The following is a 24,837-nucleotide window of genomic DNA, read 5'->3' as shown; positions in this document are numbered from 1 at the left end:
TTTAGTTGGAGCTTTACGATTTTAGAATTCTAATCTGGTACTATTGGTGGATTATTCTAAAGTGAAAATAGCCAGGTAAATAAAAAGTAATGATTTTAGATAACTTACCTATTCATACTAAGCCTCACAAGAAAACAGTCATTTCAATCACTTTATTCCTGTGTTACTCAGGATAATTTACCCCACCCAGATCCTCTGGAACACTCATTAGATGGGTGCTCTAAACCAAAGAAGAGTGACTGAGTTTGTCTTCTTGGGCCTCACTGACAGCTGGGTGTTGGAGATTCTGTTTTTCATACCATTTACAGTCACTTACATACTAACTTTCCTGGGCAACATTGTTATTACCATAGTCTTTGGTCCATGTCTCCACACTCCCATGTACTTCTTTCTGAGCAATTTGTCCTTCATTGATATCTGCCACTCATCTGTCACTGTGCCCAAGATGCTGGAGGGGTTGCTTTTGGAGAAGAAGAGCATTTCCTTCGACAACTGCATTGCACAGCTCTTCTTCCTACATCTGTTTGCTTGTGCTGAGATCTTTCTGCTGACAATCATGGCATATGACCATTACATAGCTATCTGCATTCCTTTGCGCTACCCCAATGTGATGAACATGAAGGTCTGTGTACAGCTTGTCTTTGCACTGTGGGCGGGGGGCACAGTTCATTCGCTTGTGCAGACCGTCCTGACTCTTCGTCTCCCCTACTGTGACCTGAACATTATCGACAGCTACTTCTGTGATGTGTCTCCTGTCATCAAGCTGGCCTGCACAGATACGTACCTCACAGGGATTCTGATCGTGTCTAACAGTGGAACCATCTCCCTCACCTGCTTCCCAGCCTTGGTCACTTCCTACACTGTGATCCTGTTTTCTCTTTGAAAACAGTCAGCCGAAGGTCGTCGGAAAGCCCTGTCCATCTGTTCTTCCCACTTCATGGTGATTGCCCTGTTCTTTGGGCCATGTATCTTCCTCTACATTCAGCCAGACTCCAGCTTTTCCATTTACAAGGTGGTCTCTGTCTTCTACACAGTGGTCACCCCTTTGTTGAATCCTCTCATTTACACCTTGAGGAATGAGGAGGTAAAAAAATGCCATGAAACAACTCAGGCAGAGACAAATTTGCTTGTGAAATCATATGTGCGGGGAGCATTGTGATGACAGCAACAGTTGTGGCTGCACCCTATTTATTTATTTATTTATTTATTTATTTATTTATTTATTTATTTATTTATTATTTTTTGAAACAATGTTTCTCAGTCGTTTTGGAGCCTGTCCTGGAAGTAGCTCTTGTAGATGAGTTGGCTTTGAACTCACAGAGCTCCGCCTGCCTCTGCTTCCTGAGCGCTGAACCCTTAATGTGGAAGTAACAAGTAGTTCTTAAACACTGAGACATCTCTACAGTCCTGAAATTTATTTTCCTAATAAAATACCCAGATTAAGAGTTAAACATTTTGATAAAATTTATTCTAATTTTTTTTCTGTGGTTGATCCTGTCACACTGGACTCTGTCTACCTCCAAGTTGCCAAGATTTTTAGTTGCTTTACCTTACAAATTGTATAGTTTTATCTTTACATTCTAGGTATATGATCTCTTTGGGGTTTTGCTTTTGTAGTAAATAAGTTTTAAGATTAATTTTATTTATCCACTGACTTGATGTGGCACAATTTGAGATGACTATTTTATTATTAAATTACTTATGTTGAAAATGACTTTCAAGTGTGGATTTGTAGTTCTTTACTTTGCTATATTGGCTTACAAGTCTATACTTACAAATGAGCATACTGTTTTGGCTATTTTAGTTTTATAGTGAACTTAAAGAGATGACATGCGAGTCTTCCATCACTGTTATTTCTCAAAATTGTTATGCACTTTCATGGGCATATTGGGAAAAGTCTGTCTACAGAGGGGAATGCTGGAATTTAGACTGGGGTCACATCACATCCATAGACAACGTGGGAGAGAGCTAAACTGACCATTGTTCAATCTCAATCTATTAACATGAACGAGCCTATTACTTACTTATATTTTATTTTATATTTATTACTTTTGTTCATTCTTTGTGTCATTCATATCATACATCTCTACCCCGTTTATTTCCTGTACCTTCATATCCACCCTTGAAACATCCCCCCAAATAAAATAAAATTTAATAGAAGAAAATACTACTCTATCTATCTATCTATCTATCTATCTATCTATCTATCTATCTATCTATCTATCTATCATCTATCTATCTATCATCTATCTATCTATCTATAAACCTATCTATCTATCTATCTATCTATCTATCTATCTATCTATCTATCTATCTATCATCTATATCTATCCTTTATTTTTCTTATCAATCCAGTTGTTCATGAAGATCTGTTTTGATTTCCTTTTCTAGGTATTGTGAGTTGAGCCTTGATGAACACGGATATGCTAGAGTCTTTTTAGTACAATATAAAGTCTTTTGAGTATACACCTAAGGTTTGTACAGAAGAGTCATTTGTAAATCCCATTTCTAGTTATTTTGGAAAGATTTATTTATTTTTACATAAGTATGTCATTGCCTACAAGGATGTATATCTACCACAAGTGCTGGGAGCTTATGGAGGCCAGAAGAAATTGTTTGATCCTTTTGAGCTGGAATTACAGATAGTCCTGAGCCACCATGTACATGCTGCTAAGTGAATCTGGTCTTACACAAGAGTAATAAATGTTCTTTAATAGGAGAAGAAAGAAATCTCAGAGGGAAATGCAACTGGGAAATATACCAGGAGGATCAATCCAGTCTGTTTTGAAGACCTGGAATGCGAATGGCCTCAAGAAATTGGGAAATGAACCTGAGCTTTCAGAAAACATGACATCCTGCTGACATCAGGTGCTAGGCCAGGGTGGTGTGTGTTGAATGTCTGAACCATAGAACAGCAAGGCAATGTTTATAGTGTATAGAGTACTAGGTTGTAGTAGTTGGTTATAGCGCCAGTACAAACATTAGTGCCAGCACTTACCATAAGAACACAAACAACATTCTGGGTAACATTTCCAGTAATGTTTTAAAGTTTGTTTGGGAAAAGTCAACCAATAAAAATAGTTAAGAGGGGAGCTTAGATTTGCACAATTTCAGAGTCTGACTTCTTGAACTTGCTGATCTATTATAAAATAGACTCAATGATGCATTTGAGATACAAGAACAGAAGTTTGAGGCACATATGAAGGGTTTTGCTTATTTTGAAAGGAATTTAGAATCCAGTTCTATTAACTGACATTCTGTTAACTTGTAGAAATGATGCCCAAGTGTTTTCTGCAGACTTAGAGAACAGACAGTGTGGTGCATCAGGTATGTGATGCATAGGTTCATCACAGATGTACATGGTGCAGAGTGAAGGGCTGAGCAAATGCAACAAAAAAGCAAAATAAAAATGATTGAAATGATAGGGCAAAGATGCTGTCTGTTTAAGTCAACCAGAAGCTTTCCAAAAAGTATTAAAGTGTGAAAACCTCTACTCTCTAGTGGATGAAAATGTACAAAATATTGTCCATCTGTTAATCCTCTTATAAAACTCAAGTCAGAAGTTTTGTGTAAAATGCAGTGATGAAAAAAAGTCTAGATATCACTTCTGAACTCATGTTTAAGGATTTCGAAAATAATAATTCAAATTATACCTTACATTGCATACATTTAAATGCACTGATATTCAGAGGCATTGGTATCTATTATGTAGAAAGAAGTCTCTAATTTGTATCCATGGTGGTTATAACTTCTTGGAACTTGGTTATAGCTGTCTTTCCCATCAGAGATCTTTGTGCCTGCCATTACTCTCCCTGGAAGTGTTTGCTGCTTCTCTTCCCATGGTTGTTTCCTTTTCATGTTTCACACCTCAACTAAAATGTGACTTCCTCAAAGAGGTTTCTCTGGACTGCACAGTTTAGGGTCCCCCTCCCCTGCATGGTCATGCTGCTCTAATCTTTGACAGTATTTGTTGTGTCTATAACTATATTTAGTTGCTCAGAATTTGCTTTTTGTTTGTACCAGACTGTAGGAGTATCTATATAATAGTTCTACTTGTAACTATAAATCCAGCACAAAATTGGAGCTCAGAAAGTATTTGTAAAATATGAAACAATAAAATGTTTCCATTTTATTACCTGGATGGCAGATTTGGATGAACTCTCAAGAGGTTTAGTAACCTCAATGGTTCACAGTCTTTCTCTTTGTCACTGGTCATGCTCAAATATCCTTTGTTTCATTTACCTGAATTGCGAAAGTCATTTAGGCAAACACCAGAATGAATACGTAGATGAGGGCAGTCCAGAAATTTGAAGTGTTGTTTAGATTGCTGGTTAGTTGAAAAGGAGGAGCAGCAAAATGAGATAATGAATTCAAATTGGTATTTTCTCCCAGTTCTTAGAGCAATAGTGGGTTGATGGATTTGACTTGAAATCAGTCTTGTGACCTTTTTTTGTGTAGGGAATTGAACCCAGGGCCTGCTATATGCTGAGTACACATTCTGTCCAAAGCTACATTCGGGCCCTCTGAGTCCTGTCTTTGTGATTTTGTAGCAGGGTGGCTTTCTGCGTGCTATTTGCTCAGTGTGAGCTTTTGTTCCCTTGTAGTTAGATTAACATATAGTCTACTCAGTTGAGGGAGTTAAGTGAGCGCCCAGTACCTGTGACAATTTCTAGAAAGTGGAAGATGTTACCAATCACAGCTGTTACTGTGATTGTTAGATATGGGGCCAGAAGAAAATGTTGCAGGTCATCGTCTGGTAAATATATAGCTATTTATTTGATTTGGATCACCAAGAATCCTAAGGGCATAGTATTTTCACTTTTCTTTTATTTCTTTCTTCTTGCTTAACTTGTTCAAAGCATTCTTTATGTCCTCATTCCTAAGGGTGTAGATTATAGGGTTCAGCAGAGGAGTGATAACAGTAAAAAATGCAGAAACAATCTTGTCTTCTGGAAGGCTGATGGATGGTCGTGAGTAGATGAAGATACAGTGTCCCAGGAACAGTGTGACCACACTGAGGTGGGCTGCACAGGTAGACAGCGCTCTCCTCTTGCCCTCAGAGATCTGTTGCCTTAGACTCACTAGGATGACTGCGTAGGACACTACAATAATCACAAAGCATACCATAGAGATCATACCACTGTTGGAGACAATGAGAATCTCAATGATGTGGGTATCAGTGCAAGCCAGTTCAATCACCTGAGGTACATCACAGAAGAAGTTGTCAATCTCATCAGGACCACAGTAGGGAAGATTGATGGTGAGTGAGGTGAAAGATATGGAGTGGATGGTCCCTGCTGTCCACATGGCTCCTCCCAGAATCATACACACCTTCCAGTTCATTATGGTCATATACTGCAAGGGTTTACAAATAGCCACATACCGATCATAGGCCATGACAGTAAGCAGGAAGATCTCTGTGCAGGCAAAGAGGTGGAGGAAGAATATCTGGACCACACAGGCATCAAAAGGGATGAGCTTTTCTTCTGAGAAGGTGTCTTTCAGCATCTTTGGTACAGTGACAGTGGAATGGCAGATATCAATGAAAGACAGATTGCTGAGGAAGAAATACATGGGTGTATGGAGCCGACGGTCATATATGATGGTTATGACAATGAGGATGTTACCAACCAGTGTCAGGACATAGAAAATGAGGAACATGAAAAACACAGCCATCTGTACCTTTGGATTTACAGATAATCCTCTAAGCCGAAAAGACATCACTGAAGTTTGGTTGGCAAAGAAAGCCTTTTCCATCCTTTTTAATGTTCTATAAAAAATTAAAGAAAAGAAAACCATGAAACAAGTGTAACACAACATTTGTGTCAACCATTTGGTCACTTAGTTACTTGTCATGTATAACTTTATCTACATCTAGAACTAGTGGTCAAATATCTTGTGTTTATTTTCTGTTCCCTCCATTTCTCCCTACGTTTCTCCTTCTGCTCCTCCCTCCATTTCTCCCTCCCTCTTTCCATGGTGCTCGGAATTTGATGGCAGGTCATACATGCTATGTGTTTGCTTTACCTATGAGCTATACCTTTTGTCTTGTGTTTCCTAAAAACAAACGATCTTTTGACCTCTAAACCCACACTGTGGGAATAATGCAATCGTGAACTTCGATTAACTAGGAAATTAAAAACCACCCTGAAGAAGCGTGAAGAGCTCAAACAAGGTGTTTTTCTATTGTTGTAGCAGTGTATCAGTGTTTAGATTTCCAGTATTGGAGACAGTGTCTCAAATACCCTAGGCTTGCTATGCAGCTGAGGATGTCCTTGAACTCCTGGTCCTTCTGCCTCCAGTTTCCTAGTGCTAAATTTGCTGGTGTGTGCCACCACAGCAGCCCAGATTACGGGTTAAGGTTCTCCATACTCTACACTTGGCTTTTGGATATGCTTTCTGTTGTTGTTCCACTGATTGCACTTTTCACTAGCCCAGACCACTTCTCTCCTGGTGGCTTTTCCTGGGTGAGGAGAGCTTAATTTCCATGATGTCAGTTTCAGGAGGCTGCAACAGTTCACCATGCCACTGGACAATTGTTAATGTGGCTGTGATGTTTGTTGACCATTTCTTTAGAGAAGGGTGCACAAAACCCTAGAACCTGCCCTTAACCTGGAGGTCCAGGCTTAAGCAACATCTGTGTTGCTAGGCAACATCTCCAGCTCCTCAGAGTCTCATTTTGCTGCTTCATTTACTGTTCTACAAGTATATTCCAAGAAGCTGTTTTATTTTTAGTTTATATTAGCTTTTTTCTGATCCATGTATCACTGCAATTTTAAAAGATTTTATGTGTGTATGTATGTATCTATCTTTTATATCTTTTTATCTATCATCTATTTATCTATCTTCTTTATCTATAATATCATGCCTATCTATCTATCTATCTATCTATCTATCTATCTATCTATCTATCTATCTATCTAATCTATTATCTATCTATCATCTATCTATCTATCTATCTATCTATCATCTATCTATCTATCTATCTATCTATCTATCTATCTATCATCTATCTATCTATCATCTATCTATCTATCTATCTATCTATCTATCTATCATCTATCTATCATCTATCTATCTATCTATCTATCTATCTATCTATCTATCTATCATCTCTCATCTATCTATCTATCTATCTATCTATCTATCTATCTATCTATCTATCATCTATCTATATCATCTCTCTCTCTTTCTCTCTCTATCTACCCTCCATCTATCTATTATATGTGCATGGTGTTTTGCCAGCACATATTTATGTGTATCCCGTTGCAAACCTGGTACCCGTGGAAGATACAGTGGGCTTCGAATTCTTATAGTACTGGAGTTACAAGTGGTTTTGAGCTGCCATGTGGGTGCTAGCAAGAGAACTTGGGTTCTCTGCAAGAGCAGCCAGTGCTCTTAGTTGCTGAAACCACCCCCATTACTATTTTTATAACAATTGCATGCTCTATATAAGGGTCACAGGATTTTAGTTCTTGAAGGGAGCTGAGAGTTTGCATTTTTTTAAATGTTGCAAATGTCAAAAATGAGGCCCACAGAGGAAAGCACTAGGCTCAGGGTTACACAGAATTAGAGCCACAGCTAGGTCTAGAGTTCAGGTCTCCTACCAGGCTTTATCCACTTTTCTATCACTCTGAATTTCTGTGGTCGGGAAGTTTATGACCTCTTTCCTCTCCTAGGTGTCCTGAGTCAGCTTGGGGTGTGATCTTTACAGAGTCCTGTTTCTCAGGCTTTCCCCGTCATGCCATCTTTGCCACAGCTTTCTAGTGGTTGGTCACCCTGGGAGCCTTTCTGTCTTTGTCCCCCACGTCCCCTCATCCTGTGCTGTCTGCCTTATAAGTTTTTTCAGGTTCAGACTCTGCTGGATAAACAAGTCTTCCCCATACTGCTTACGGGAAACTTCCCCTCTGCTCTCAGCAATTTCTAGTATTTCCTGTCACTCATCAAGCCAGCCTTATGAAAATAATGGCCACTTCTTCTGTCCATGTGAAAATAAAAACTGGCGGTACTGTCAAATTGAGGCACTGACAAAACAGAGCTGTGGCAAGGAAGATACTTTTTGGACAGAATTCTTTCTATTAATACCTAAGAAAACTCAACCAGACCAATGTTTTGTTAGTATTTACAGGATCATCTTTACATAACTATGGATCAAATTTACAGTTTGTCATTTTTTTTCTTAGATCATGTATTTCACAGTTTTTATTACAGAAAACTATTTCAGTTGTTTTGTTAACGACTTACAGCTATTTTCCTTGTTTTAGAATTGAAATGTGAAGGCCAGATTGATTTTAAATTAATCATGTGAAACTTGTTCTGAAGCTAAGAGTTCTGCTTCCTCCTCATAAGATGGGATATACACACTGTAACTAACCCTTTCCTCCTGTCAGCATTTTCCTTCTGCTTCTGTGAACTCACAGGAAAACTACTTTGGAAAACATTGTGTCCAATGACATCAAATAACTGGTGTTAAAAGTATGGGCTGTAAAGATGGATCAGCAGTTAAGAGCACTTGTGATTCTTGTGAGCAGATCTGGAAGTTGACCCCAGCACCTCTAACTTCAGTTCCAGGAAATCTGATATCTCCTTCTGACCTCCAAGTTCACCAGAGGTGCTCACATACTACATACATATGAATACATATATGCACACAAAACACACAAAAGATAAATTAAAAAATCTGAAAATATATGGTTTGTGGAACTACACAGTTCAGGAAAATGTAGGAGAGTATGAGTAAGGGCAAAATATAATTAACATGAAAATATCTGTAAAACTCACCTGAGTGCTTTCTGATGCTCCCAGTCCCTTCTTCTGTCCTGTAGTTTGAGTATAATGTCCTTCCAGGAGAAGGAAGACCTTATTTGAAGTTGGATAGTCAGAAATCCTTGAATCTTCTAAGTTCCCTGGAGATTCTGCTGGTCATAAGTCACGGCAGAAAGATACTATTTGTGGATTTCTGCCAAATCCACAAATCCTACTTTTATATCTATCTATTGTCCTTTTTCCACTATGCAAATAATTCTGCAGTAAGAGTTCCTAGGACGGTGTTCAGGTGACAGACGATGTTGTGTAAGAGCAGTATGTGTTGTGGTTTTCAGAACTAATGATGAGTAGGGACTGAGCTATGAGTAATCAGCTTGACAGTTGTACCACCTTATCAGGACAATTTAAAAAGCACATATCACCAGTTCAGCCAAAACACCAGTGTGGCCCAAATATCTTGTCTGCTTTATTGCACACTTAGGTGTAAGTTTTATCATTAGTTCCAGATGGAATCTTCAACTCTTAGGTCCTGAAGGAGAATCATAAAGGAGGCAAACAGCTGTGGTTGGCAGCTGCCACATTGCTATTGTTCTACCTAAATATCCAGGCTTTATTGCCAAGGAAACATCCTAACAATGACATCAGCTTGCCAAGTTACTAGTTAGGAAAAGTTAATTCTGTGACTGCTGATGTAATAGCCTTGGCATCTGTTGGTAAGAGAGTTTAATGAAATATAGAACTTGAACACCTAAGTTTTTGGGACATATTTTATATAATTAAATTAACCAGTAGTAATTAGTGATCCCACGTGAAGTGCTAATTAGTAGGGGATGGCTCTACATCTTCTTATTTAGTTCATATAAGAACACAGATATGAGAAGGGTAGTGGATATGAAGTTTGCTCAGCCCTCTGAGAGTGTAAGGGCCTTGTCTGAGAGCTAGACTGTCTAGGTGCAGTTTTAGAAGTCCTAGATTTATGAATTTTGAGAAGTATGTCACAACTTTGATCCTTTGTTTTCTTTTTTCCATAAAACATGAGTAGGGCCAGGAAGCTGGTTCACAGTGGTAAAGGCTTTCCATGTAACCTTGACAATGTGAATTTTGTTCATGGAACTCACCCAAAGATGGAAGGAGAGAACCAACTCCAGAAAACTGGAGCACTCTGACTTCCACATGTGTGCATGGACATACACCTACACATCATATATATGTAAAACAATGAAACAAATTATAAAAGTATAAAATGCAATTTTTTAGAACGTTTGAGATATTTGTCAGTCATATTGCACTTACTGTTACATGTAAATTATTCACTTAATGGAAAAAGTGAAGCAAAACAAAACCTACAGTCCATATTTTTGGCTTCAACTATTTGTTATTTTAGACAATAGCAAATCTCTTGTATAAATTAGAGTCTCTTGCCCTGGTTCTCCTTTTGCTTTCTCTCTTTTTTTTAAAGCTATATATATGAGTTTGGTGTTTAAATTGATGAAGAAGAATAAAAGTGGAGAAATGAAGATTGATTTGATTTTTTTAAAAGTTAAAATGTGTTTCTCAAAGACATGACCTTCATTAGTATCTTAGTTAGTATTTCTTTTTTTCCTGCGTCTACATTATTATTTTCATTTTTTATTTTATTACCTAAAAAATACCAATCCAAATTCCCACTTCCTCCCCTCCTCCCAGTCCCCTTCCACTCCCTCCACACAACCTCCCATTCACTCCCTCCAATCCTAAGAGAGGGCAATGCACCTCCACTGTGGAAAGTCCAAGATCCATCTAGGTTGGGCAAGGTATACATCCAAAGAGAATAGGATCCCAAGAAACAGTACACACAATAGAGACAAATCCCAGTGCCACTGTCAGTGGCCCCTCAGTCTGCCCCAACTGTCAACCACATTCAGAGGGACTTGTTTGTTCCCATGCTCGTTCACTCCCAGTCCATTTGGAGTTGGTGAGCTACTATTAGCTCAGGCAAAGTGTCTCAGTGAGTGAACCCCTAATGGTCTTGACTTACTTGCTCATACTCTCACTCCTTCCACTCTTCCACTCGATCTTGGGAGCTCAGTCCAGTGCTCTGAAGTGGGTCTTTGCTTCCGTTTCCATCTGTGCTTGGACGAAGGTTCTATGGTGATATTTAAGATAATCATCTCTCTGACTACAGGGCAAAGTCAGTTCAGGTACCATGTCCTCTATTGCTTGGGACTTAGCTGGAGTCAGCCTTGTGGATTCCTGGGAATTTTTCTAGAGCCAGGTTTCTTGCTAACCCCATAATGTCTCCCTCAATCAGGATATCTCTTTCCTTGCTCTCATATCTGTCCTTCCTCCATCTCAACTATCCCATTCCCTCAAGTTCTCCTCAACAGTCCCCTTGTCCCCTTCCTTCTACCCCCATGCCCATGCTCCCAAATTTTGTCAGGGATGGTAATGCCTCCAGCAGTTCCTTTATTGCACAGGATTGTTTTGGTTATTCTGGGTTTTTGTTTTTCCATAGGAAGTTGATTATTGTTCTCTCAAGGTCTGTGAAGAATTTTGTTGGGATTATGATGGGATTGCATTGTATCTATAGATTGCTTTAGGTAGAATTGCCATTTTTACTATGTTGATCCTACCCATCCAAGAGAATGGGAGATCCTTCCATTTTCTGGTGTCTTCTTTCAATTTCTTTCTTCAAAGACTTAAAGTTCTTGTCAAGTTGGTCTTTCAGTTTCGTGGTTAGTGTTACCCTAAGATGTTTTATGTTATTTGTAGCTATTGTGAAAGGTGATATTTCTCTGAATTCCCTCTCAGCTTCTTTATCCTTTATGCATAGGAGGGCTACTGATTTTTTGAGTTGATCTTGTATCCTGTCACATCACTGAAGGTATTTATCAGCTGTAGGAGTTCTCTGGTAGAGCTTTGGGGTCACTTATGTACTACTCTATCATATCATCTGCAAATAACAAAAGTTTGACTTTTTCTTTTCCAATTTAAATCCCCTTGATCTCCTTATGTTGTCTTATTGCTATTGTCAGAACTTCAAGAACTATGTTGGAGAGGTATGGACAGGGTGGACAGCCTTGTCTTCTTCCTGATTTTAGTGGAATTGCTTTGAGTTTCTATACATTTAATCTGATGTTAGCGGTTTGCTTTCTGTATATTGCTTTTATTATATTTAGATATGATCCTTGTATCCCTAATCTTTCCAAGACCTTTATCATGAAGGGGTGTTGAAGTTTGTCAAATGCCTTTTTAGCATCTCATGAAATGATCATATGTTTTTTCTTTCAGTTTGTCTATATGATAGATTACATTGATAGATTTTCATATGTTGAAACAGCCCTGCATTTTGGACATGAAGCCTACTTGATCATGATTTTTTTTTATGTGTTCTTGGAGTTGGTTCGCCAGTATCTTATTGAGAATTTTTACATCGATGTTCATGAGTGAGATTGGTCTGTAATTCTCTTTCTTAGTTTTGTGTGGTTTTGGTATTAGGGTAACTGTAGCCTCATAAAAAGTTTGGCTGTGACCCTTCTGTTTCTGTTACATGGAACACTTAGATGAGTGTATTTGCTCTTCTTTTTCTCATGTTAAACTTTTTTTAATCGATTTCTGCCTCTTCTCTTCCTCTTCAATCCTCCCCCAAGGTCCCCATGCTCCCAGTTTACTCAGGAGATCGTGTCTTTTTCTACTTTCTACTTCACATGTAGATAAGATCTATGTAAGTCTCTCTTAGTGTCCTCATTGTTGTCTAAGTTCTCTGGGACTGTGGTTTGTAGGCTGGTTTTCTTTGCTTTATATTTAAAACCACCTATTAGTAAGTGCATGTGATAATCGTCTTTTTGCATTTGGGTTACCTCACTCAAAATAATGTTTTCTATCTCCATCAATTTTTCTGCAAAATTCAAGATGTCGCTATTTTTTTCTGCTGTGTAAATGTACCACATTTTGTAAATGTAACACATTTTCCTTATCCATTCTTTGGTCAAGGGGCATTTCGGTTGTTTTCAGGTTCTGTCTATGACAAACAAAGCTACTATGAACATAGTTGAGCTCATGTTCTTGTGGCACGACTGAGCATCCTTTGGATATATACTCAAAAGTGGTTATTACTGGGTCTTGAGGAAGGTTGTTTCCTAATTTTCTGAGAAATCACCACACTAATATCCAGATGAGTTTTTCCAGCTTGCATTCCCACCAGTAATGCAGGAGTCTTCCCTTTTCCCCACAACCTCTCCAGCATAAGAAGTCATTAGTGTTTTTGATCTTGGCCTTTCTTGCAGGTGTAAGATGAAATCTCAGAGTTGTTTTGATTTGCATTTCTCTGATGACTAAGGATGCTGAGCATTTTCTTAAGTGTCTTTCAACCATTTTAGATTCCTCTGTTGAGAGTTCTCTGTTTATGTCTGTACTCCATTTTTTATTGGATTATTTGTTCTTTTGATGATCAATTTCTTGAGTTCTTTGTATGTTTTGGAGATTAGACCTCTGTCTGATGTGGGTTATTAAAGATCTTTTCCCATTCTGTAGGCTGTTGTTTTGTCTTATTGACTGTGTTCTTTGCTTTACAGAAGCTTTTCAGTTTCAGGAGGTCCCATTTATTAATTGTTTCTCTCAGTGTCTGTGCTACTGGGGTTATATTTAGGAAGTGGTCTTCTGTTCCAATGAGTTCAAGTGTAATTCCCACTTTCTCTTCTATAAGGTTCTGTGTGGCTGGCTTTCTGTTGAGGTCTTTGATCCATTTTGGACTTGAGTTTTGTGCATGGTGATAGATATGGGTCTATTTTCATTCTTTTACATGTTGATATCCAGTTATGCTAGCACCATTTGTTAAATACGCTTTCTTTTTTACATTTGATATTTTTTGATTCCTTGTCAAAAATCAGGTGTTTGAAGATATATGGATTGATATCCGGGTCTTCTATTCAGTTACATTGGTCCTCCTGTCTGTTTTCATGCCAGGTATCAGCTCTTCTTGAAAGTTCTGGTAGAATTCTGTACTAAAGCCATCCAGCCCTGGGCTTTTTTTTTGGTTGAGAGGTTTTTGATGACAGCTTCTATCTCTCATGGCTTATAGATCTATTTAAATTGCTCACCTGGTCTTGATTTAATATTGGTATATATCTATCTAAAAATTGTCTATTTCTATTATATTTTCCAATTTTGTAGGGTACAGGTTTTTATAGTAGGACCTAATGATTCTCTGAATTTCCTCAGTGTCCTTAGTTATGTTCCTGTTTTCATTTCTGATTTTGTTAATTTGGATATTCTCTCTCTGCCTTTTGATTAGTTTGAGGAAGGGTTTGTCTGTCTTGTTGACTTTTTCAAAGAACCAGCTCTTTGTTTCATTTATTCTTTGTATTCTTTTCTGTGTTTCTAGTTTGTTAATTTCAGTGATCAATTTGATTATTTCCTGTCTTCTACTTCTTCTACTCCTCCTGGGTAAGTCTGCTTCTTCTATTTTTTTTTTTTTTTTGCTTTCAGGTGTGCTGTTAGGTGGCTAATGTGAACTTTCTCCATTTTCTTTATGTAGGCACTTAGAGCTATGAACTTTTCTCTTAGCACTGCTTTCATAATGTCCCATAGGTTTGGATATGTTGTGCCTTTATTTTCATTGAATTCAAAGAATATTTTAATTTCTTTATTTCTTATTTGACCCAGGGGTGGTTCAGTAGTCGACTGTTCAGTTTCCATGAGTTTGTAGGCTTTCTGGGGGTAGTATTGTTGCTGAATTCTAACTGTACTACATGGTGATCTGATAAGACACAGTGGGTTACTCCAATTTTTTTTGTATCTGTGGATGTTTGCTTTGTTACCGAGTATGTGATCAATTTTTGAGAAGGTTCCATGAGGAGCTGAAAGGAATTGTTTGGAGGGAATGTTCTATAGATGCCTGTTAAGTCCATTTGGTTCATGAAATCTGTTAGTTCTCTTATTTCTCTGTTTAATTTCTGTCTGGTTGACCTGTCCATTGGTGAAAGAGGAGTGTAGAAATCTCCTACTATTAGTGTCTGGGGTTTGATGTGTGATTTAAGTTTTAGTAATGTTTCTTTTACATATGTGGGTACTCTTGTATTAGGGGCATAGATATTCAGGACTGAGACAGCATCTTGATGAATTCTTCCTGTAATAAGTATAAAATGTTCGTCACCATTTCTTCTGATTGATTTTAGTTTGAAATCATTTTTGTTAGATATTAGGGTAGCCATACCTGCTTGTTTCTTAGGTCCATTTGATTGGAAAGCCTTTTTTCACCCCTTTGCTTCGAAGTAGTGTCTGTCTTGTCTGTCTTTGAGGTTGACGTGTGTTTCTTTTTTTTAATTAAATTATATATTTTTTTAATAAATTTTCACCTCATCACCTCCTCCCATTTCCCTTCCTCTCTCCCCATTCTCCCTCCCCCTCCCTCTTAAATCCAAGTAGGAGTCAGGGTTCCTTGCCCTGTGGGAAGTCCAAGGTCCCCCTCCTCCATCCAGGTCTAGGAAGGTGAGGATCCAAACAGACTAGGTTCCCACAAAGCTAGTACATGCAGTAGAATCAAAATCCAGTGCCATTGTACTTGGCTTCTCAGTCAGCCCTCCTTGTCAGCCATGTTCGGAGAGTCCGGTTTGATCACATGCTCCATTAGTCCCAGTCAAATTGGCCTTGGTGAGCTCCCATTAGATCAGTCCCATTATGTCAGTGAGTTGACACATTCCTCCTGGTCCCGACTTCCTTGCTCCTGTTCTCCCTCCTTCTACTCCTCATTTGGACCTTGTGAGCTCAGTCCAGTGCTCCAGTGTGGGTCTTTGTCTCTATCTCCATCCAATGCCAGATGAAGGTTCTATGGTGATATGCAAGATATTCATCAGTGTGGCTATAGTATAGTGCCAGTTCAGGTGCTCTCTCCTCATCTGCTCAAGGAGCAAGCTGGGGACATCTTCTTGGACACCTGGGAACCCCTCTAGAGTCCAGTCTCTTGCCAACCCTCAAATGGCTCCCTTAATTAAGATATATACTTCCCTGCTCCCATATCCACCCTTCCTCCATCCCAATTGTCCCATTCCCCCAAGTTCTACCCATCCTCCCCTTCTCACTTCTCTCTCCCCATCTCCCTTACTCCCATCCTACCCCCACCCTCAAGCTCTCCATTTCTGCCTGGCAATCTTGTCTACTTCCAATATCCAGGAGGATAACTACATGTTTTTCTTTGGGTTCGCCTTCCTATCTAGTTTCTCTAGGATCATGAATTATAGGCTCAATGTCCTTTATTTATGACTAGAATCCACTAATGCGTGAGTATATACCATATTCATCTTTTGGGGTCTGAGTTACATCACTTAGGATGGTGTTTTCTATTTCCATCCATTTGCATGCAAAATTCAAGAAGTCATTGGTTTTTACTGCTGAGTAGTACTCTAATGCATATATATTCCACACTTTCTTTGTTCATTCTTCCACTGAAGGACATCTAGGTTGTTTCCAGGATCTGGCTATTACAAATAATGCTGCTATGACCATAGTTGAACAAATGCTTTTGTAGTATGATAGGGCATCTCATGGGTATATTCCCAGGAGTGGTATTGCTGGATCCTGGGGTAGGTTGATCCTGAATTTCCTGAGAAACCACCACACAAGTTTGCATTCCCACCAGCAATGGATGAGTGTTCCCCTTACTCTACATCCTCTCCAGCAAAGCCTATCATTGGTGTTTTTGATTTTCGCCATTCTGATAGGTGTAAGATGGTACCTGAAAGTTGTTTTGATTTGCATTTCCCTGATCACTAAGGAAGTTGAGCATGACCTTAAGTGTCTTTTGACCATTTGAAATTCTTCAGTTGATAATTCTCTGTTCAAATCAGTTTCCCATTTTTAATTGGGTTAATTAGCACTTTAAAGTTTAGTTTCTTGAGTTGTTTATATATTTTGGAGATCAGACCTTTGTCTGTTGCGGGGTTGGTGAAGATCTTCTCCCAATCAGTAGGTTGCCTTTTTGTCTTATTGACAGTATCCTTTTCTTTACAGAAGCTTCTCAGTTTTAGGAGGTCCCACTTATTTAATGTTGCCCTTAATGCCTGTGCTACTGAGGTTAAACGTAGGAATTGGTCTCCTGTGCCCATATGTTGTAGACTATTTCCCACTTTCTCTTCTATCAGGTTCAATGTGTTCAGATTGATATTGAGATCTTTAATCCATCTGGACTTGAGTTTTGTGCATGGTGATAGATAAGGATCTATTTTCATTCTTCTACAGGTTGACATCCAGTTATGTCAGCACCATTTGTTGAAGATGCTCTCTTTCCTTCCATTGTATACTTTTAGCTCCTTTGTCAAAAATCAGGTGTTCATAGATTTGTGGGTTAATATCTGGGTCTTCTATTTGATCCATTGGTTGACTTCTCTGTTTTTATGCCAGTACCAAGCCTTTTTCATTTGTCACTCTGTATTAGAGTTTGAAGTCAGGGATGGAAATGCCTCCAGAAGTTCCTTTATTGTATAAAATTATTTTGGCTATCCTGAATTTTTGTTTTTCCATATAAAGTTGATTATTGTTGTCTCAAGGTCTGTGAAGAATTTTTTTGGTATTTTAATGGGGATTGCATTGAATCTATAGATTGCCTTTGGTAGAATTGCTATTTTTACTATGTTGATTCTACCCATTCAAGAGAATGGGAGGTCTTTCCACTTTCTGGTGTCTTCTTCAATTTTTTTCTTCAAAGACTTAAAGTTCTTGTCAAATATATCTTTAGCTTCCTTGCTTAGAGTTACCCCAAGATACTTTATGCTATTTGTGGCTATCGTAAAAGGTGATGTTTCTCTCAATTCCCTCTCTGCTTCTTTATCCTTTGTGTATAGGAGGGACACTGATTTTTTTTTTTTTTTGGTTTTTCAAGACAGAGTTTCTCTGCAGCTTTAGAGCCTGTCCTGGAACTAGCTCTTGTAGACCAGGCTGGTGTTGAACTCACAGAGATCTGTCTGCCTCTGCCTCCCGAGTGCTGGGATTAAAGGTGTGCACCACCACCGCCGGGCTGAGACACTGAGTTTTTGAGTTGACCTTGTAACCTACAACTTCACTGATGTTATTTATCAGCTGTAGGAGTTCTTTGGAAGAGTCTTTGGGGTCACTGATGTACACTATCATATCTCTACAAATAATGAAAGTTTGACTTTTCCCTTTTTAATTTGAACCCCCTTGATCTCCTGATGTTGTCTTATTGCTATTACTAGAACTTCAAGAACTATGTTGAAGAGATATGGTTAGAGTGGACAGCCTTGTCTTGTTCCTGAATTTAGAGGAATGGCTTTGAGTTTCTCTCCATTTAATTTGATATTAGCTATTGGCTTGCTATGTATTGTTTTATTATATCTAGGTATGATCCTTGATCCTTAACCTCTCCAAAAAGGGGTGTTGAATTATGTCAAATGCTTTTTCTGCATCTAATGAAATGACCATATGGTTTTTCTTTCAGTTTATATATATGACGGATTACATTGATAGATTTTCATATGTTGAACCAGCCCTGCATCTCTGGGATAAAGCCTACTTGATCGTAATGGATAATTTTTTAAAATGTGTTCTTGGATTCTGTTTTTGCCAGAATTTTATTGAGAATTTTTGCATTGATGTTCATGAGTGAGATTGGTCCGTAATTCTCTTTTTGGTTGGGTCTTTGTGTGGTTTTGGAATCAGGGTGACTGTAGCTTCATAAAAGGAGTTTGGCAATGACTCCTCTGATTCTATTATGTGAAACATATATATATATATATATATGTATTATCACACATATATATGTTTCACATAATATATATATATATGATATAATATGTGATATATATATATATATGTATGTATCAGCTTTTCTTGGAAGTTCTAATAAAATTCTGCATTAAAACCATCAGGTCCTGGGCTTTTTTTGGTAGGGAGGTTTTTTTTTAATTACAGCTTCTATTTCCTCACGACTTATAGGTCTATTTAACTTGTTCACGTGGTCTTGATTTAATTTTGGTAAATGGTACTTATCTAAAAACAAATCCATTTCTTTTACATTTTCCAACTTTGTGGCAAATAAGCTTTTGTAGTAAGACCTAATGATTCTCTGAATTTCCTCAGTGTCTGTGGTTATGTCCCCCTTTTCATTTCTGATCTTGTTAATTTACATGTTCTCTCTCTGCCTTTTGATTAGTTTGGATAAAGGTTTGTCAATCTTGTTGACTTTCTCAAAGAACTAGCTTTTTGTTTCATAGATTCTTTGGATTGTTTTCTGTGTTTCTATTTTGTTGGTTTCAGCCTTCAATTTGATTATTTCCAATCTTCTAATCCTCCTGGGTGAGTCTGCTTCTTTCTGTTCTAGAACTTTCAGCTGAGCTGTTAAATCTCTAATGTGAGCTTTCTCTGTTTTGTTCCCTGTGGGCACTTAGAGCTATGAACTTTCTACTTAGCACTGCTTTCATAGTATTCCATATATTTAGGTATGTTGTATCTCTATTTTCATTGAATTCAAAGAAGACTTTAATTTCTTTCTTTATTTCTTTCCTGACCCAGGGGTGTTTCAGTAGTTGACTGTTCAGCTTCCAAGAGTTTGTAGGCTTTCTGGGGGTAGAATTATTGTTAAATTCTAACTTTATTCCATGGTGATCTGATAAGACACAGGTGGTTACTAATATTTTTTTGTATCTGTGGAATTTAGCTTTGTTACTGAGTATGTGGTCAACTTTCAAGAAGGTTCCATGAGCTGCAGAGAAGAAAGTATATTCTTTCCTATTTGGGTGGACTGTTCTATAGATGTCTGTTAAGTCTATTTGATTCATTACCTCTATTAATTCTCTTAATTCTCTACAGGTTTCTGTCTGATTGACCTGTCCATTGGTGAGAGAGGAGTATTTAAGTTTCCTACTATTAGTATGTGGGATTTAATGTCTGCCTTGAGTGTTTCTTTTACATAAGTGGGTGCTTTTATATTAGGGGCATAGATATTCAGGATTGAGACTTCATCCTACTTAATTGTTCCTGTTATGAGTATAAAATGCTCCTCTCCATCTCTTCTGATTATTTTAGTTTGAAATCAACTTTGTTAGAAATTAGTATGGCCACACCTGCTTGTTTCTTAGGTCCATTTGCTTGAAAACCCTTTTCCCAACCCTTTACTCTGAGTAGATGTCTGTCTTTGTGGTTGAGGTGTGTTTCTTTGTTTCTTGTAAACAGCAGAATGTTGGATCCTGTTTTCATATCCAATCTCTTAGCTTGTGCCTTTTTTCCTCATTTTTTTATTAAAAATTTCCATCTCCTTCTCTCCTCATCCCCCTTCCCTCCCCTCCCCTCCACCCATATCCCCACTCCCTCCCTCTCCAGGCCAAGGAGCCATCAGGGTTTCCTACTCTATGTTAAGTCCAAGGTCCTCCCAATTCCGCCCAGGTCCAGGAAGGTAAGCAACCAAGCTGACCAGGCCCCCACAGAGTCCGTCCATGCCATAGAATCCAAGCCCATCACCATTGTCATTTGTTTCTCAGTCAGCCTCCAAAGTCAACCAATTTCAGAGAGTCCGGTTTGGTTGCAAGTTCCATCAGTCCCGAATTATAGGCTCAATGTCCTTTAGTTATGGCTAGAAACCGATTATGAGTGAGGACATCCCATGTTCATCTTTTTGGGTCTGGGTTACCTCACTCAGAATAGTGTTTTCTATTTCCATCCATTTGCATGCAAAATTCAAGATGTCATTGTTTTTTACTGCTGAGTAGTATTCTAACATGTATATATTCCACAGTTTCTTAATCCATTCTTCCACTGAAGGGCATCTAGGTTGTTTCCAGGATCTGGCTATTACAAATAATGCTGCTATGAACATAGTTGAGCAGATGCTTTTGTAGTATGATTTGGCATCTATGGGTAGATTCCCAAGAGTGGAATTGCTGGGTCCTGGGGTAGGTTGATCCCGAATTTCCTGAGAAACCACCACACTGCTTTCCAAAGTGGTTGCACAAGTGTACTCCTTATTCCACAACCTCTACAGCAAAGGTTATCATTGGTGTTTTGGATTTTAGCCAATCTGACAGGTGTATCAAAGTTGTTTTGATATGTATTTCCCTGATAGCTAAGGAGGTTGAGCATGACCTTAAGTGTCTTTTGGCCATTTGAACTACTTCTGTTGAGAATTCTCTGTTCAGTTCAGCGCCCCATTTTTTAATTGGATTAATTAGCATTTTAAAGTCTAGTCTCTTGAGTTCCTTATATATTTTAGAGATCAGACCTTTGTCAGTTGCAGGGTTGGTGAAGATCTTTTCCCAGTCAGTAGGCTGCCTTTTTGTCTTAGTGACAATGTCCTTTGCTTTACAAAAGCTGCTCAGCTTCAGGAGGTCCCATTTATTCAATGTTGCCCTTAATATCTGTGCAGCTGGGGTTATGCGCAGGAAACAGTTTCCTGTGCCCATTTGTTGTAGAGTACTTCCCACTTTATCCTCTATCAAGCTCAGTGTGTTCAGATTGATATTGAGGTCTTTAATCCATTTGGACTTGAGTTTTGTGCATGGTGATAGATATAGATCTACTTTCATTCTTCTACAGGTTGACATCCAGTTATGCCAGCACCATTTGTTGAAGATGCCCTCTTTCTTCCATTGTGTACTTTTGGCTTCTTTATCAAAAATCAGGTGTTCGTAGGTTTGTGGTTTAAGATCTGGGTCTTCTATACGATTCCATTGGTCAACTTCTCTGTTTTTATGCCAATACCAAGCTGTTTTCAATACTGTAGCTCTGTAATAGAGTTTGGAGTCAGGGATGGTAATGCCTCCAGAAGTACCTTTATTGTATAAGATTGTTTTGGCTATCCCGGGTTTCTTGTTTTTCCATATAAAGTTGATTATTGTCCTCTCAATCTCTGTGAAGAATTTTAATGGGACGTTGATTGGGATTGCATTGAATCTATAGATTGCGTTTCGGTAGAATTGCCATTTTTACTATGTTGATCCTCCCAATCCATGAGCAGGGGAGATCCTTCCATTTTCTGGTATCCTCTACAATTTCTTTCTTCAAAGACTTAAATTTATTGTCAAATAAATCCTTCACTTCCTTGGTTAGAGTTACTCCCAGATAGCTTATGCTATTTGTGGCTATTGTGAATGGTGATACTTCTCTGATTTCCCTCTCTGCTTCCTTATCCTTTGTGTATAGGAGGGCAACTGATTTCTTGGAGTTGATCTTGTAGCCTGCCATGTTACTGAAGGAGTTTATCAGCTGTAGGAGTTCTTCGGTGGAGTTTTTGGGGTCGCTTGTGTACACTATCATATCATCTGCAAATAACGAAAGTTTAACTTCATCCTTTCCAATTCGAATCCCCTTGATCCCCTTATGTTGTCTTATTGCTATTGCTAGAACTTCAAGCACTACATTGAAGAAATAATGAGAGAGTGGACAGCCCTGTCGTGTTCCTGAATTTAGTGGGATGGCCTTGAGTTTCTCTCCGTGTAATTTGAAGTTAGCTGTTGGCTTTCTGTAAATAGCCTTTATTATATTTAGTAATGACCCTTGTATTCTTAATCTCTCCAAGACCTTTATCATAAAGGAGTGTTGAATTTTGTCAAATGCTTTTTCAGCATCTAATGAGATGATCATATGTTTTTTTTCCTTCAGTTTATTTATATGATGGATTACATTGATAGATTTTCTTATGTTGAACCAGCCCTGCATCTCTAGGATGAAGCCTACTTGATCATAGTCGATAATTTTTCTAATGTGGTCTTGGATTCGGTTTGCCAGTATTTTATTGAGAACTTTTGCGTCAATGTTCATGAGTGAGATTGGCCTGTAATTCTCTTTCTTGGTTGAGTCTTTGTGTGGTTTAGGTATCAGGGTAATTGTAGCTTCATAAAAGGAATTTGGCAATGACTGTTCTGTTTCTATATTATGAAATACCTTAAGGAGTATAGGTATTAGGTCTTCTTGGAAGTTCTGGTAGAATTCTGCATTGAAACCATCTGGTCCTGGGCTCTTTTTGGTAGGGACGTTTTTGATAACAGTTTTTAATTCTTCATGACTAACAGGACTATTTAGATTGTTCACCTGGTCCTGGTTTAACTTTGGTATATGGTACTTATCTAAAAAAATGTCCATTTCTTTTACATTTTCCAATTTTGTGGCAATCAGGCTTTTGTAGTAAGATCTAATGATTCTCTGAATTTCCTATGTGTCTGTGGTTATGTCCTCCTTTTCATGTCTGATCTTATTAATTTGCATGTTCTCTCTCTGCCGTTTGATTAGTTTGGCTAAGGGTTTGTCAATCTTGTTGATTTTCTCCAAGAACCAGCTTTTTGTTTCATTGATTCTTTGGATTGTTTTCTGTGTTTCTATTTTGTTGATTTCTGCCCTCAGTTTGATTATTTCCAGTCTTCCACTTCTCCTAGGTGAGTCCGCTTCTTTTTTTTTTTAGAGCTTTCAGGTGTGTTGTTAAGTCACCAATGAGTGTGTTCTCCGTTTTCTTTAAGTGGGCACTTAGTAGTATGAACTTTCCTCTTAGCACCGCTTTCATTGTGTCCCATAGGTTTGAGTATGTTGTGTCTTTGTTTTCATTAAATTCAAGAAAGACTTTAATTTCTTTCTTTATTTCTTCCTTGACCTAGTGTGTTTCAGTAGTTGACTGTTCAGTTTCCATGAGTTTGTGGGCTTTCTGGGGGTAGCATTGTTGTTGAATTCTAATTTTAATCCATGGTGATCAGATAAGACACAGGTGGTTACTAATATATTTTTGTAACTGTGGAAGTTTGCTTTGTTACCGAATATGTGGTCAATTTTTGAAAAGGTTCTATGAGCCACAGAGAAGAAGGTATATTCTTTCCTATTTGGGTGGAATGTTCTATAGATGTCTGTTAAGTCCCTTTGATTCATTACCTCCATTAAGTCTTACAATTCTCTTGTTAGGTTTCTGTCTGATTGACCTGTCCGTTGGTGAGAGAGGAGTGTTGAAGTCTCCTACTATTAGTGTGTGTGGTTTGATGGCTGCCTTGAGTTCTAGAAGTGTTTCTTTTACATAAGTGGGAACTTTTATATTAGGGGCATAGATATTCAAGATTGAGACTTCATTCTGAAGGATTTTTCCTGTTATGAGTATAAAGTGTCCCTTTCCATCTCTTCTGATTGATTTTAGTTTGAAGTCAACTTTGTTAGAAATTAGTATGGCCACACCCGCTCGTTTCTGAGGTCCATTTGCTTGATAAACCTTTTCCCAACCCTTTACTCTGAGTAGATGTCTGTCTTTGTGGTTGAGGTGTGTTTCTTGTAAACAGCAGAATGTTGGATCCTGTTTTCATATCCAATCTCTTAGCCTGTGCCTTTTTATAGGTGAATTGAGTCCATTGATATTAAGTGATATTAATGACCAGTGGTTGTTAACTCAGGTCATTTTTTTTGTAGTAGAGTTTGTGTGTTTCCATTCTTCTAGTTGTGCTGGTGAAGGGTCGCTATATTCCTGAGTTATTGTTGATGTTGTTGGACTCCTTAGTTTGTAATTTTCTTTCTATTACTTTCTGCAAGGCTGGATTTGTGGCTACATATTGTTTAAATTGGTTTTTGTCCTGGAATATCTTGTTTTCTCCATCGATGGTGAATGAAAGCTTGTCTGGGTATAGTATTCTTAGCTTGCATCCATGTTCCCTTAGTTTCTGTAGCACATCTATCCAAGCCCTTCTGGCTTTCATGGTTTCCATTGAGAAATCAGGCGTAATTCTGATAGGTTTCCCTTTATATGTTACTTGACCTTTTTCCTTTGCAGCTCTTAATATCTGTTCTTTATTCTGTATGTTTTGTGTTTTGATTATTATATGGCATGGGGATGCTTTCTTTTGATCCAGTCTATTTGATGTTCTTTTGGCTTCTTGTACCTTCATAGGAACTCTTCTTTAGGTTGGGGAAGTTTTCTTCTTTAAGTTTGTTGAATATGTTTTCTTGTCCTTTGAGTTGTAATCCTTCTCCTTCTTCTACCCCAATTATTCTTAGGGTTGGTCTTTTCATGGTGTCCCAGATTTTCTGGATGTTTTGTGTTAAGAATTTGTTAGATTTTTGTTCTTTCATCTGTGAATTTATTTCCTCTATAGTATCTTCAGAGTCTGACATTCTTTTTTCCAT

The 24,837-nt window shown here is 38.1% G+C and overlaps 1 protein-coding gene and 1 pseudogene across 1 annotated transcript; one reads left to right on the top strand and one right to left on the bottom strand.

Moving 5' to 3' along the window:
• Nucleotides 1–211: 211 nt before the first annotated feature.
• On the top strand, nt 212–1,133 carry LOC119799878 (annotated as a pseudogene).
• A 3,682-nt stretch (nt 1,134–4,815) lies between these two features.
• Nucleotides 4,816–5,757, bottom strand: LOC119800426 (olfactory receptor 4E1-like). Its single transcript, XM_038310593.1, has one exon. The coding sequence runs from the start codon at nt 5,755–5,757 to the stop codon at nt 4,816–4,818; it is 942 nt and encodes a 313-aa protein (XP_038166521.1).
• Nucleotides 5,758–24,837: the final 19,080 nt, after the last annotated feature.

The sequence above is a fragment of the Arvicola amphibius genome, chromosome 13, assembly GCF_903992535.2.
Source record: "Arvicola amphibius chromosome 13, mArvAmp1.2, whole genome shotgun sequence".
NCBI classification, from domain to species: Eukaryota; Metazoa; Chordata; class Mammalia; order Rodentia; family Cricetidae; genus Arvicola; species Arvicola amphibius.
This window is presented reverse-complemented; position numbering and strand designations above follow the sequence as displayed.

Coding starts and splice junctions, on each gene's coding strand:
- LOC119800426 (XM_038310593.1), bottom strand. CDS start 5,757: ATGGAAAAGGCTTTCTTTGCCAACCAAACTTCAGTGATGTCTTTTCGG.